At 47.3% G+C, this 14476-nt stretch overlaps 1 protein-coding gene across 1 annotated transcript in view; it reads right to left on the bottom strand.

The window, feature by feature from the left end:
* DOCK2 (dedicator of cytokinesis 2) overlaps window positions 1-14476 on the bottom strand; it is a 418491-nt gene that overhangs the window by 20851 nt on the left and 383164 nt on the right. Inside the window, exons 38-43 of the mRNA XM_035014007.1 lie at window positions 13762-13881; window positions 9919-10008; window positions 8092-8196; window positions 5913-6054; window positions 1362-1443; window positions 98-182 (exon numbers count right to left, since the gene is read on the bottom strand). Of these exons, the coding sequence (XP_034869898.1) occupies window positions 98-182; window positions 1362-1443; window positions 5913-6054; window positions 8092-8196; window positions 9919-10008; window positions 13762-13881 (624 nt within the window). The remainder of the gene's footprint in view (window positions 1-97; window positions 183-1361; window positions 1444-5912; window positions 6055-8091; window positions 8197-9918; window positions 10009-13761; window positions 13882-14476) is intronic.

The following is a 14476-nucleotide window of genomic DNA, read 5'->3' as shown; positions in this document are numbered from 1 at the left end:
GCCCTCCCATTCTGACACTGGCAGGTGCCTGCTCTGGTTGGTAAAGGCGGCCCTGGGGGAATGATCAAGGCTGCTGAAGGGGAGGGGAGATACTCACGGCAAACTCATTCTCAGGGTCGACGGTCCCTTTGCGCACAGGCCGCGAATAGTGGAACTTCTGCACATAGTTGGATTTATAAAAGCTGCAAGACAGGAAGAGGCAGAAGCTCCTGGTAACATGCCAGGCTGCTGATACAGAACCTGAACTGACCTTGTGCTGTCCAAGGAGGCTCATTACAGTAAACTTCAGGTCTGGCAGAACCCTTGTTGTAGCATTTAAAATCACGTGCTCCTGGCAAAGTGATTTAGAAGCTAGACTAGCTGGATTAGTCTTATGTCCTATGAGAACATGGTACCCAAGGAGTTGGAATTTTAGCATTAATGCACACCTGTGACCTCAATGAAGGATCTAGATATGCCTAAGGTCCTAGCCTCATGTCCCAGGAATATCTTCTGAGGATTTCCTTAGGTATCCCAAGCACCCCCCAAATCACTCTTCCTGAATCTCTAGGGAAATTCTCACACTGGGGCCAGCAGGGCATGGTGCCAGCTGTATAGTTGTTATTCTTTGCCCACAGCATTGGACTGAAGGGTGAGGGGAGGCTCAGACCCGAGTTGAGCTAGACCTGCTCTGCTTCCTGCCCTGGTGTGAGGCTGCTGGGGTGGACTGCCTTGCCCTGAGTGGACAGGCCCTTCTTCTCACAAAGACCTCCTGCTTCCCAATGTCCTCCCAGGTGCTATAGTGGGTACCTGGGTCTGAGGAGGGTAACCTGGGCAGCAGGGAGGGGTGCCCCACAGAACCCCTGCCTCATGGCCTCATCACTGACCTCGTGATCTGGTTCTGAACAGATGGAGACCCACCTTCCGGCTGCTCTCTCTAATGCCCCTATAGCCAGAGCACATCTGCTGTTCATTGCACAACCTCAACAAATGCTGACAAGATGTCCCTTTGGAAGAACGTGCTCAGGATGAGCACTGTCCCTCTGTCCCCACCCTGCCTGTTGCCTGCCCAGCCCACAGTCTGGCTATGGATTCCTTGGAACCTCTCTGTCATCTCCAGCTTGGTGCACGTCATTGCTGCTTCCTGAGGATTTGCTGTGCCTCATTCCTCCCATCTCTTGGCTTCAGCCTTTTCAGAGGCAGAGCCCAGATGGCTAATAGGGGGCAGGTGATTCTTTTCCCAAGAGGAAAAGGGATAAAAGGCTGGCTGACCCAGAAAAAGAACTGGAAGGGCTCCAGGGCCTGTCCTGCCACTAGCTCAGCTTGGCGGCCCCATGGGATTTTCTTCCCCATCCCTCCTTCCAATGAACTGTGGGTCTTACTTTATTATCTGGTCAGGCACTGGCTTATTCTTGAACCTTGGGTGTTCATCCAAGACCGGCTGGACAGTGAAACACTGGATGTCTGGGATTCCTGCTGTTAAGGGCTCACACCATGTTGTCGGCTGTGGGAACAGTTCCAAATATAGCAGGTCCCAGGTGAGACCTGCCTGGACAGCCCTTCTGAGGCCAAGTTTTACTGAATGACTGACCTCAGGTTGCTGGCTGCCAGCTAGGTCCTAATGAGAAGTTAGTAGTCACCCTGGTCCTTAACAGAACTGCCTGTCACTTGCAACCTTATCCCACGGCTCAGGCCCTGCTAAGAGTTGGTTAGTGGTCCTTCATCATCATCATCATCATCATCATCATCATCATCATCATCATCATTTCTATATTAACAGTAATACCATCTAATGAATTTATAGTTCTCAATCAATTACAGAGCACATCTCCCCATGGTCTCCTTTCATCTTGCCAATTCCACTGAGCAGTGTTATTAATGTAAGTCGTCCCCCTTTCATAGATGAGGATATCAAGGTCAAAGAAGCCAGACTAATTGTTGAAGGTCACACAGCTTGTGAGAACAGAACAGAGGTTTGTATTTGGGTCTGTTAACCCCCTGCTCGGGGTTCCTTGACTCCAGACTCCAGTGTGGTCCTTTGCCCAGCAGCATCACTCACCTGGAGGCTTGTTAGAGATGATGAGTCCCAAGCCCTACCTCAGACCTACTGAATCAGTGTCTGTAGTTTAAGATCTTCAGGTGATACATATGCATCCTTAAGTTTGAGAAGCACAGCGTTAGAGCATGCAAAGAGATATCATTTTGCATTCCAACTCTGAAAGCTTGAAAGTAACTGTCTGTGGCAGGATTGTAAGGCTGTGTCCAGGATCAGTGGGAAACAGTTCTATGATTGATTAGTGATGCCTGCCAGAGGCACAGGCAATGGGAGCGTTATCTGCCTATTCTAGACCTTTATTCATTTTAAGCTGATAACATGGCCATCCAAATAAACAAAACCAGCCATCACTGGTCTTATTCCCTGGTTCCTCCTTCCCTTCCTCTGCCTTCCATCTCCTTTACTCATCTCTCTTCTTCAGGTGTCCAAGTACTCTCATTCCTTCATTCTACCCAATGACCACCATAACTCCAAAAACTCTCTCCTGAACCTGCAATTTCTGCCAACTAAGGAATCACAAACTCCTCTTATTGGCATTCAAAGTTACTCTAATATGACCCCAACCCATGCCCCACCATTATCTCTGGCTACCCCAAAGATTCTTCTATGCCCTTTGCTTGAAATATTTTCTCATATCATCCCCTCTCCCTGTGAGCCCTTGAGGCAAATGTCATATATGACAGGCTCTGTGAGTATTCAATTTACCCCCAGTCAGGTGTCCTTTCCTTCCTTTGACTCTCCACGGCATTTTGCCTGTACTTAGGACTTTTATCTCTCTAGCTCCCTGTCTTCTTCTCCTCCCAAGCCCTCCCACCACACTGGGAGCTTTCTGATGGTAGATTCTTTCACACAGAAGAAATGGCTAAAATATAATTCCAAGTTCAATTGTTCCCCTCTGATAAACTTAGTCCATACTAATATGCTGGGGATTTAATTGTTTTACCTCTGGAGAATATTTCCACATTAAATGAGAGTCCCTCAGAGAGAAAGAGAGGGAGGGAGAGAGAGAGAGAGAGAGAACACAATGCCAAACCTCACTGGAAGGATTTCTGTAATATTCAGGAAAACCATTCTCTTTCTCAAGCCATACAGCCAACCGCCTTCTCCGAAAGGGAAACCACTTTGGTTTCCACGCTAATCCATTTATGTATTATCCATGGCTGTTCTCCCACTACAACCACAGAGTTGAGTAGTTATGACATAGAAACCACACAGCCCACAAAGACTAAAATATTTCCCATCTGGTCCTTTACAGAGAAATTTGCTAACCCTTGTTTTAGAGAAGGTTTTAGGTCATATTTACTGATCTTAGCAATTGGCCTCGGTCCAAGAGGAGAATCCAAACCTGTCCTGAGGAAGCTAGTGACACTAGAGCCCTCAAATCATGTCCAGGAGGATGCATGGTTAGACTGTCTCAGCACATGTTGAATCTATGCATGGAACTGTGACCCCAAGTTCTGGGCAGGGGGAAGGTGGGAGGTAGGAGACACTCAACTAAGAGACCTTTGCTTCAGATGTCTTCCCCCACTTGATACTTAAATGAAAAGACATGAGATGTGTCACCCTTCCAAGCTGCTTGTCAGCTCCACTAGAGAAGGTAAGAGAGCAGAGCATTAAGAATTCAGATTTGGGCAATAAGCAGACCTGAGTTCAAATCCTAGTTCTATCAGTTCCCAGGACCTTGTGTAAGCTGCTTACATTTTTTGAGCCTTGGTTTTCTTATTTGCAAAATACAGAGAGTAATAATCCCCAACTCATAGGATTACTATAAGGCTAAAATGAAACAATGCATGAAAAATGCCTGGTGCATGGTGAACAGTTAATAAAGAACATTCTCTTCATGAATCTTGATGAAAGTGATGGCATTATAGAAAGAATACAGACTGTGAGATAGATCTTAGAGTTCAGATCTTCCCTCCATCACTAACTAGGTTTGTGATCCTAGGAAAACTACTTTACCTCTCTGCCCTACACATTCCTTCCCTATGACATATGACAAAAATAATACCCATCTTATAGAGTTTTATGGGGTTAAAGAAATAATGTTTACAAAGCACTCAATCTCATGCATGGCATGAAGAGGACATTTAGCAAATGTCAGCCCTTTTTCCTTTTCCACCTGATTCCTGGCACTGAATCAGGCCCACATATGATGAGATGGCCCCATAACCCATGCTCTCCATCTGCCCCAAGCTACAAGACCACAGTTATTCAAAGCCAGGAGTCCACTTAAGAGGGCCTTAGTACTAATCTCCTGTCTCGTCTGTAACCAAAATCACATTTGTAACCAGTCAGCCCCGGGACTAGTTGCATTTCCTCTCGCAAACACCATGGTAGAGCAGGCATGAAGGGCAGGTGAGCATAATGAAAAGGTTACAGATGAATATTTATCACCCAAGGGAAAAATATTTGGATTAAGGTTCGGCAGACTTAGCAGCCCAGCCATGCAACCTGTCAACCCCATTTTAAAGGCTGTAACTTAATTTGTGCTACAGGGTGCAGTGTGGGAGCCAGGGTGGGTGAGTACATCTCCACTCAGCTGTCTGCCTGCTCCTCGGGTTTCTATGCTCTCTGCCCCCAGGAGTCCTGCCTCCTGCCCAGTGTCAGCTCCTGGCCCTACAAACACCACCACTGATCCAACCTCACTGGCATCATCTCGTGTCTCCTGTGCCCTTCTTTGTGGACTCCAATGAGCTGGCTTCCTCCCTGTGTCCTTCCCTCCTTCTAGTCTCTATTTGTCTATCTCTCTTTTCTTTCTCTCTTATTTCCCTTGTCTTTCTATTAATCAACAAGGAGTTTCTCAGTGTCAGCTTTGTGCACCGAGGCAGGTGGTGTGTGTGTGGGGGGTGGTTATTGTGGTGAACAAGGCAGTGCAGGCCTCTGCCCTCCCAAAGCTTACAGTCTAGCTTACGTGGACCTTTAAAAAGCACGAAAGATAGCAGATTGGGATCAACTCTCTAAAGAAAACAAACAGGGTTTGATGAAGAGCTCAGAAAAGGCAACTTTAGATAAGTGACCAGGGGAGTCTCTTCCAGGAGGTGACACCAGGTTCAATCTGATGGGTGAAAAAAGAGCTATAGGGGAAGGGCATGACACACAGAGGGAACAGAAGATGCACAGGCCCAGGGGGAACCAGGTAGGTATGTTTAGGCAACAAAAATGAGGCCACTGTGGCCAGAGGGGCATGAGAGAGGGAAGGAATCATGGGGAGGGGGGCAATGACATTGGAGAGGCAGGCAGGGGTCAGTTGGTGGACAGCCCACTGGCCTCGCGTAGGAGTTTTAATCTTATTGTAAGAGCAACGTGGCACTATTTCAGTTCTTGGAACCTGCTGTGCTGTTTCCCACTCAAGGCCCGGGCACATGATGGTCCTTACCTCTGTCTGGGCCATTCTCCTTGCCTCCCACTGACCTCTGGCAGGTTGCTAACCTTAAACATTACCTTCCTCAAGGAAGCCTTCTCTGCCCTCCCGATCACAGTGTCCTGCATGGCTTCCTCTTGGCATTAATCCCATTTTTATAAACATATTTAACGGTGCAATTAGTTTGGTATCTCTTTTACTTGCTAGACTGTAAGCTCCCTGAAGGTAGGACCATTTTGTGAGTGTGATCTTCAGCACCCTGCGCAATGATCGGCACAGAGTCAGGGCTTGATAGTATTCATTATGAGAATGAATGAATGAATGAATGCATTGATCAGTGAATGCAACGTTCAGTTTCCCGAGATGGATTCTTTGGATCCCACACTGGACACTAAAATTGGCACCACTGCAATGATTTTGGCGGCAGCTCTAAGCTCTAAGGTGGGGCTCTGCGGGCTGAAGTCCCAGCAGAGCTGCCTCTGCCTGGCCCCTGGTTGGGCCATTCTCCAAGGATACACTGGCCTGGGGCATTCTTCACATCGTCTCCAGGGGCAGAGGTTGTATTCATCTTCTCTGCATTGGGGAACTGGCTCATCAGCTGCATCTGGAAATCTTCTCTCCGCTCATACTCCTTCCCTCGGTAGATGAATACTTTGTTCTGCAGAAAAATGACACCCAACAGAGATCTCAGGGCCCAGGCTTGGAGAACATGATGTAAGCAAAGCTGGGAGGCTTGTGACATGAGCACAGAGCTATGGTGACCTCCTATAGATCTCTCTCCTTTCTGCTTCCCCACCACAGCAAGGAGAAACTCAGCTCACCGACCTCGCTAGCCACATCACTTCTTTAAAAAGATTGATTCTAAAAGGAGGGGGGATCATGGATGTGGAGAACTTCTTCAGACTGCCCTGACAGCTTTCAGAATTACTCCTCACTTAGCTTTCAATGTGTCACACCTGCTCTTCTGTTTACATGACCGTAACACGTCCCTCCTGCCTTTCATGGGTCCTGTGGGCTGGGCCTGCAGCATGGAAAATCCCAGCATTCGGGTCCTTCGTCACATGGCTCCTGGCTCTAGATCCATAGAAACACACTCTTTATCCTTCTCTGACCGTGTTAGCCTCCTCTAAATCAGTAGTTTTCAAACAGGGGGTGATTTTGCCTCCTAAGGGATACTGGCAATGTCTGGAAATATTTTTGGTTGTCACAGCTTGGGGGAGGGAGAGCTACTGGAACCCAGTGGGTAGAGGCCCAGGATGCTACTAAATGTCCTTCAATGCAGATGACAGCCCCCATAACGAAGAATAACCTGGTCTAAAATGTCACTAGAGCTGAGGTTGAGAAACCCTGTTCTAGAATGTTTCTGTACCATCCGTGCCACGTCTAATGGCCCGGAAGTTCCGCAGTCCAAATCCACAACTGTCACCTCTGCACATCAGTGTTTTCAAATCTGGGGGATTATCAGATGGGCCTCAGAGACTTCTAGAAGTTCAGCTCCCCAGGCCTTGCTCCAGACCTGCTGAAATGGGATCTATGGTAGTAGGATCCAGAAACATGTATTTTTAACAAGCTCCTCAGGGGGTTCTGATGAACAATCAGGTTTGGGAAGCCCCTCTGTTCCACTGAGGAAAGCCTTACTATCTACCTCTTCTGTAGGCTATGGTGCTCACTCCTATGAGCTCAACTCTGACTTCCACACTGACTGGTTACAGCGAGAGACTTATCTCTTCGACTGCATTGTAAATCAAGTAAGGTTAGAGATCAGATTTGCTGTTTCTTTTCTACCTCCCTGACCTCAGAACTGAACCATAGCCTCACTGGAAGGAGTCCTATAGGAAGGAAGCCTATAACTGCCCTAGTCCAACTCTCTACATGATCAGTGAATATTCCACAAAAACTCTGGTTCAGAAAGTATGCTCCAGAGACCCCTGAGGGTCTCTAGGACACTTTCAGGACCTCATAAGACCAGGGAACACTCTTCAAAATAATGGACAGCTGGTATTTGCCTTTTTTACTCTCATTCTCTCAGATGTACAGTAGAATTTTCCAGAGCCTGCATGATGTGTATTGTCATGACAGACTGAATGCAGAAGCAGGTGTAAGAACCTAGCTATCCTCTCTCAATCTAAACATTAAAGAGATCTGCAGAAATATGAAACAATCTCACTGTTGGCATATATTTTTATGGGAAAACACACAATATTTTTCATAAAGATACAAGTTATGCTAACACATGAGAGGTTAATTATTATTTTTAAATACAAAGATAAGTATTTTAAAATTGTCTTCGTTTTAATTTTGAGTATGGTAGATGTAGACAGAACTTACAAATACAAAAGTTCATGGAAGACTTCAATAATTTTTCAGAGAGAAAAGAGATTCCTGAGCCCAAAGGGTCTGAGAACTGGTGCCCTGCAATGCCTGCTGGGTAGCTGAGGTCCTCTGGCTCTCCTTGAACACCTCACTCAGGGATGGGGAGCTACCACTTTGCGGGGCAGCTCTGGTTGCTGCATATCTAGAGAAACATGGGGTGGCTGAGGCTGGTGACGATGGAGGGGACTGGGCGTGTGCTGGGAGGAGGGCAGCACTCAGGAGGAGAGCAGAGAGTCTGGGTATAAGCGGATCCTCAAAGCACAAAGTGACAGCTGAGAAGCCCCAGGCCCCTGGCCTGGGTCTCCGTCACCAGCACACTCACCCGCAGAAAGGAGGGAAATCCCTGGCCGTAGTATCCAACGGCAAAGTAGTCTGGCTTGGGCCTGAGGATTTTCATGATGTTTTCATAGAATTTTGCTTGCTGGATCTGGAGGGAGAAAACTCAGAGCTTGTAACCACAAGATGTGTATTGAGGGCACATTCCACTCAGAGAGGCCACACTTGAGACATGATCATTATACCATGACGCCCAGTGCACATGTTTGCATATCCGTGGCTATGTCTATCATCATCACAGCAGTAGCTGTGTTTACCCTGTACCAGGTCCCATGTTGATCAATCCACCTGTACTAGCTCACTTACTTGCATCATCCTCGTAACAAGTATCGTATCTTTGTTTTGCGGAGAAAGAAATAGTGTCTCATAGTATGTATGGAGTATGTAGTAAGTATGGAGCTGAATCCAGCCAGCAGTCCAGAGCCCCCATCGCCACACTGCTCTCTCCTCCATGCACATGAGGCATGTGTTTATGAGAGAGAAATGTGCGTGGACACAAGCCTGTGCAGCACAAGCCTCAGAGCATGGATATGCATGTACATCAGCAGGTGCACGAATCTGTACTGTGCGTGCATGTGTGCACACACACAAGTGTACCATGTGTGCATACATGTGTGCATGCGCACACGCGTGTCACATGTGCAAGAAACATATGTACCATGTGTGCGTGCATACATGCGTACCACATGTGTGCATGTGCACCGCATGTATTGCACGTGTGGGCACGCATGTGTGTCACGTGTGTGCACCATGTGTGTATATGTGTACTCTGTGTGCATACATGCGTACCATGTGTGAGTACGTGTGCACCGTGTGCATGTTGTGCATACATGTGTGCACGTGTGTGTTGTGCGTACATGTGTATAGGATATGTGTGTGTGCCTGTGTATACAAACGTGTATGGGATGTATGTGTGCGCGTGTGTGTGCATGAATGTGCACTCTGTGTGTGTGTGTGTGTGTGAGCAAGCACATGAATGCACATGCTTAGAAGGCGTGTGTGTCTACATGTCTGCAAACATCTATGTGGATATATGTGTGGGGTAGATATCAGTGTCTCTTGGTGTGACGACATGTGTGTGTTTGCATCATATCATACACACAGTACAAACAGCTAAGAGCTCAGTTGTTTTTAACAAGAACATGGTTCTCAATACCCATTCCCCTCCCCGTGCAAGAAGCAATAAACCATCTCTCCACATTCTGACTCTCATTTTAGAGCTTCCTGGACACAGCTGGACTGGCCTGTCAAAATAGGCTAAGATGGGCGCCGGGGCCTGGCTCTGAGGTGACCAGGAAATATGTGGGAGGTGTACAAGTGGTAGGAGCAGCCAAAATGTTCTGCGCTTTCCCTGCAGAGGCCACCTCCTCTCCAAGCCCTGGCATCTGCAGCCTGAGCAGGCTAGGCTGGCTTCCCCCACTTTCCACTTACCCCCACCAAATCACCAGCACCAAGGAGCTAATGGGGAATGGCCAGATGGGGAACATTGATTTATCTGTTAATCAGAAAGCACAAATTTGTGCTTTTATTTAATTGGCTTAGTGATTTGTGGGGATGTTACTGCAAATGTAGCACAGTGTTTATTGGGTATGCAACAGCGTACTTACCACTCCATCCGGGAAACTGTTGCTGATGAGTTTTCCCAGAATACCTCCCTCTGGGAATACTCCCAACTGGAAGGAAGGCTTTCAGCAGCCTTCCTCAGCTCAGGCCCTACTTCCAGTCCTTTTCTGCTGACTTGACTCCACTTGGCCTACCACTTCCTCTTCCCAGCCTCTCTGGGGAGCCCGAGGCCCTGGGCACCCAGACTTACCAGGTTCTGGCTCAGGAGCTCATAATCGAAGATCTCCATCTCGTACTGTTCCGCCAGTTCCTTGCACAGACTGATAGCCTCTTCCCACATCTATAGGAAGGTCATGGACACAAAGGTTAGGAGACACCTCCAGGCTTGTAGAACACTTGCTGAGGAAGGGACTTTAGGCAGCTTGCCTCCTGGGACTGCACTGCAAGCCTCACTCAGACCCAGGCCTGGTCCAACGCACAGGGAGCCAGGTACTTCCCAGAGAGCATGACCCTTCCTCTGCCCCTCATTCTGGTTTTGTGACAAATAATGGAGCAGCCAGAGATGAAGCTAAATGCTTTATTTGCATGCCCTCTGTGTCTTCACAACTGCTCTGGGAGGTGACTGGTAACATTCGAGTTTCCCAGGTGAGAAATGGAAGTTCAGAAGCAGAAACACTGTCCCAGGTCACATGCCCAACCAAAAGCTGGGCTAGAATGCCCACCTGGGTGTGACCTGAGGATTGTCAACTATAGATCTAATGTTGTACAGCAGGTCTCTAGAACTTATTCATCTTGTATAACTGAAATTTTATACCTGTCACTTCTTAATGGGGTTATTTGGAGTGTATGAGTGGGGAGGAGGCTGCAGAGAGGTGGAGATGGAGCTGATACTAGAGTATAAAAAGAGTGATTAGAACTTTCTGTAAGGGGCACCTGGATGGCTCCGTTGGTTAAGCGTCTGACTATTGATTTCAGCTCAGGTCATGATCTCAGGGTCATGAGATTGAGACCCATGTTGAGTTCCACACTGGGCATGAAGCCTGGTTAAAATTCTCTCTCTTCCTCTCCATCTGCCCCCCACTCCCTCTCTTAAAAAAAAGAACTTTTGGGGGTGCCTGGGTGGTTCAGTCCATTAAGTGGCTGCCTTTAGCTCAGGTCATGATCCCAGGGTCCTGGGATCGAGCCCCACATCGGGCTCCTTGCTGAGCGGGGAGCCTGCTTCTTCCCTGCCTGTCATTCCTCCTGCTTGTGCTTGCTCTCTCTCTCTGTTAAATAAATAAATAAAATCTATTCTTTTAAAAAAGAACTTTTTGTAAATAGGTCTTTTCCATTTGAAAAAAATTTTCTGAAAAAACAAACCCTGGATATAGGGGATTTTCCTTTTCCTCTGCTCTGTCTTAGGCTGAATCCAATAGATCATCCTTCCATCTTAGACTGAAGGGGGTCGGGAGCCTCTGCAGAGAGGCAGAGGAGATGCAGAGTGGGCTGGAGATCTGGCAGTCTCAAGGGACACCCATCACATTTCATATTCAGTTTAAAATGGAAAATGCATCTAAATGGAGAAGCTAGGGGAGGTGGGAAGGAGAGCGGGGAGGTTGCCAAAATATAGTGTGTGCTTTGTAGCAAAAATGCTCTCTCTGCATCCAAGCATAAAAATAAATAAAAGCAAGTGCCGAGTGGAGGAGCCATGGCTGTAAACCCGTGGACAACTTAGTGAGCAGCATAAAAATGCTTTATGTGCCAGGAGGAACCAAGTCCACAGGCCAGACTGGGCTGGGGCTTTTCTTCTCTTCAGCCTGACCAGAAGATGGTGGTAAAGTCCCTGGGCTGGGTCAGGGGACTGTTTGGCTCACGTGTAGGTATTTGCCAACTTCCCACCTTAATATGACAGAAATGCTCTCCCCATGTGTTAAGAAACCACTAAGGGGCGGGGGGGGGGGGGCGGTGGATGGGAGTCAGATACCTTAGGATTTCCTCCTGAGTTTGCCCATACTGTCATTGGGACTTCTGAATCTCATACATTAACTTTGGTGCCCCTGTTGGTTTCTAGGCATGATATGGTATACAGTGATGGAACAGACACAAGTATGGACAAGACAGTCTCTTCCTCCATGAAACATTAGTGGGTAAAGCATACACATAAATAGATGTGAGAATTGGGTTTTGAGGGATGTAGAGGTGTCCACCAAGTATTGACAGGTGGACTTATGGAGTAGAAAGCCACTATGTGGGTCTGGAGCAATAAATCTCCATGAGGGGAGGTATGGGGAAAGGAAGGTAAAGGGATGCTGAAGAGTTTGGGCTTCATTCTGGAAGCTTCCACAGCAGTGGCTATCAGAGCGAGCTGTACCCATCTGTTCTCTCCTCTCTGCTCCAAAAGTACCTTGGCACTACCTTTCCCTCCCTCATCTTCCATTATTGTACAACATCAAAGGGTAATATGCAAAAAAAGATCATGATTGGCACGTCTGTTTTGCCAACTAGATGATAAGCAGCTAGAGATGAGGGATGATGTCTTTTTCCTCTCTGCTCAGCACAGGGTGAGTTGAACTGGATACTTTGCAGAGGACAAAGCTCAGCATGTCCTTTTGGGGCCTTTACACTATGATGGACCGAATCAGCTGTACACAAATAGTGAGCTCTGACTTGATTTGAGTAGGGCAGGAGGTTCCAGCAATGGCAGACTCTCTGCCCTCAAGAGGCTTATAATTGTAAATTATAAAAACAGCGTTCTCTAACTGCTCAGATCCTGGGAATTTATAAGCCCTTCCACAGACATTACCTCATTTTGTCTTTCCAGGGAAGGTGGGGAGATCAGGCTAAGACAGATACAATGAACTGCAGTGACAGAACAGACCAAAATTAAGTCCATTAAATTATGTCCTGATAAGCTGTAAGAGACCTTGTAATTCAGAAGAAAGCCAGGGCTGTAGGTAAGCTGGAGGACTCAAGAAAGGTTTCATGGAGGAAGTGGCTCATTCACTGGGGACTTGAAGGCAGAGGAGGGGAAGGATGAGAGCTAAAATTTAAGAAGATAGGACTATGTACCAGGTCCTATGCTAGGTGTTCCACATGCACTCTCTCACCTAGTTTTCACAACATCACTAGGAAGTATGTACTATTAGTATCACTATCTTGGGTGGGAATTGGAGTCCCTAAGAGGTCAAGAGAACCGTAGGTAGTAGAGGAGCAAGGTTTGAAACCAGGCTGGCTCCAGGGCCAGAGCAGTTAGGCCACATGCCACATCTCTTATAGGATGATGGTTGCATTTGGGTTGGTGCTTCTTGAAGCTCTGCTGCAGACTGGGAGATGGGTAGCAGTTGTTCTGACTAATCTCCTGACCAAACATCACCAGATATTTTATCCTTGCTGTTATTCAGTTGCGCAACTGATTTACTTACTCAACATGTATTTATTTGGCCCTGCATGTCAGGCTCTGTGCTAGCCATTGGGCATTCAGCAGTGGACAAGACAAGTCTCTGTGTACATGGCATTCTAAAATGCTGTTTTGTCTAGGTTGGTCAGGGAAGGTGTCCTTGAGGACATGATGTCTGAGCAAAGCTCCGAGCTGTGAGAAGGAGCCTGGCATGGAAAGCTATGGAGGAAAAATGTTCTAAGGTGGGAAAAGCAAGTGCAAAGACCCTGATGTGAAAAGGAGCTTGGCATATAACATGTGAGAGCTGGCAGGGATGAAATGAGAGAAGCAGTCAGAGAACAGCTCAGGTGGGCCCTCACAGGTCACGAGCAGGATTGTGTAATCATTCTAGTGGAATGGGGAAGCCATGGAGATGATTGTAAGCAAGAGAATGGTGAGATCCAATGTATTTTTTGTGATCCCCATTTCCTCTATGAAGGAAGATCTGTTGGAGGCAATAGAGAAAGCAGGCAGATTGCTTTGAACCCACTAATTCAAGTGAACAATGACGAGGCCATGAATTGAGGTGGTGAGAAGGTGGAGCCAAGTGATCAGACTTAGAATTGGGAGGGAGAGTTGCCCAGACCTGTAGATGGATGGGGTACGGAGTATAGGAAGGAACCACCCTTCCCCATTGCTAAGGTCCCCACAGAGTGAGGAAGGACAGGGACAAATTACCTTTCCTTTGTCAAAGTAGCCTATGATGATCTCATAGAGCGTCTCCTTCAGCTGTCGGTGAGTCTGGGGGTGCTGCTGGCCTGTCTGCATGACCTGCGAGGCGCACTGCTCATCTGACCACTGAGGAGAGAAGACACATGGAGTCACCAGGGCTGAGAGGAAGCCAAAGGCAGGTGTCTTCCTCACTAAGGAGAAGCAGGAGGAAGCCCTGCCAATACCCCTGCCAGCTTGCCCACCACCCTGGCTGTGAGTGGGCAGTCAGAGAGATGCTGGGCTGCAGTATCCATTTGGGAAGTGCCTCCTGATGTTTGACAAATGGTGCTTATTTGACTCTCTCTTGGCTCATGTGTATGGTTTGTAGGGATTTTCTCTGAACCCCTATAAGACGGTCCCAGCTGTTCCAAAAGCCAAAGGAAATCCTTTAGATGCTGTCCAGTTACAATACTGTTTTCAAGAGAAGGAAAACAGCTCACTGAGCATGCTAATGATTTATAGTTGACGTTTAGATGTTATATAAAACTGTGAAACATATCTCAGGGGGTTATTGTTGTTGCTAAATGTGAAAGTCAATTGAAACCTTATGTGACCAGGCAAAGAAGTGCAGAAAAGTTACTGGCCAGGTCAAGAGTTTGGGGACACAGCAAAACAAAATTTATTGGATAATTCTTTTCCCTTCCCTTCCCTTCCCTTCCCTTCCCTTCCCTTCCCTTCCCTT

This window comes from Mirounga leonina, unplaced genomic scaffold (genome assembly GCF_011800145.1).
Source record: "Mirounga leonina isolate KUSES-001 unplaced genomic scaffold, KU_Mleo_1.0 Mir_104, whole genome shotgun sequence".
In the NCBI taxonomy this organism is placed as follows: Eukaryota; Metazoa; Chordata; class Mammalia; order Carnivora; family Phocidae; genus Mirounga; species Mirounga leonina.
Note: the sequence above shows the minus strand (reverse complement) of the source record. Positions and strands in the feature narration are given on the sequence as shown.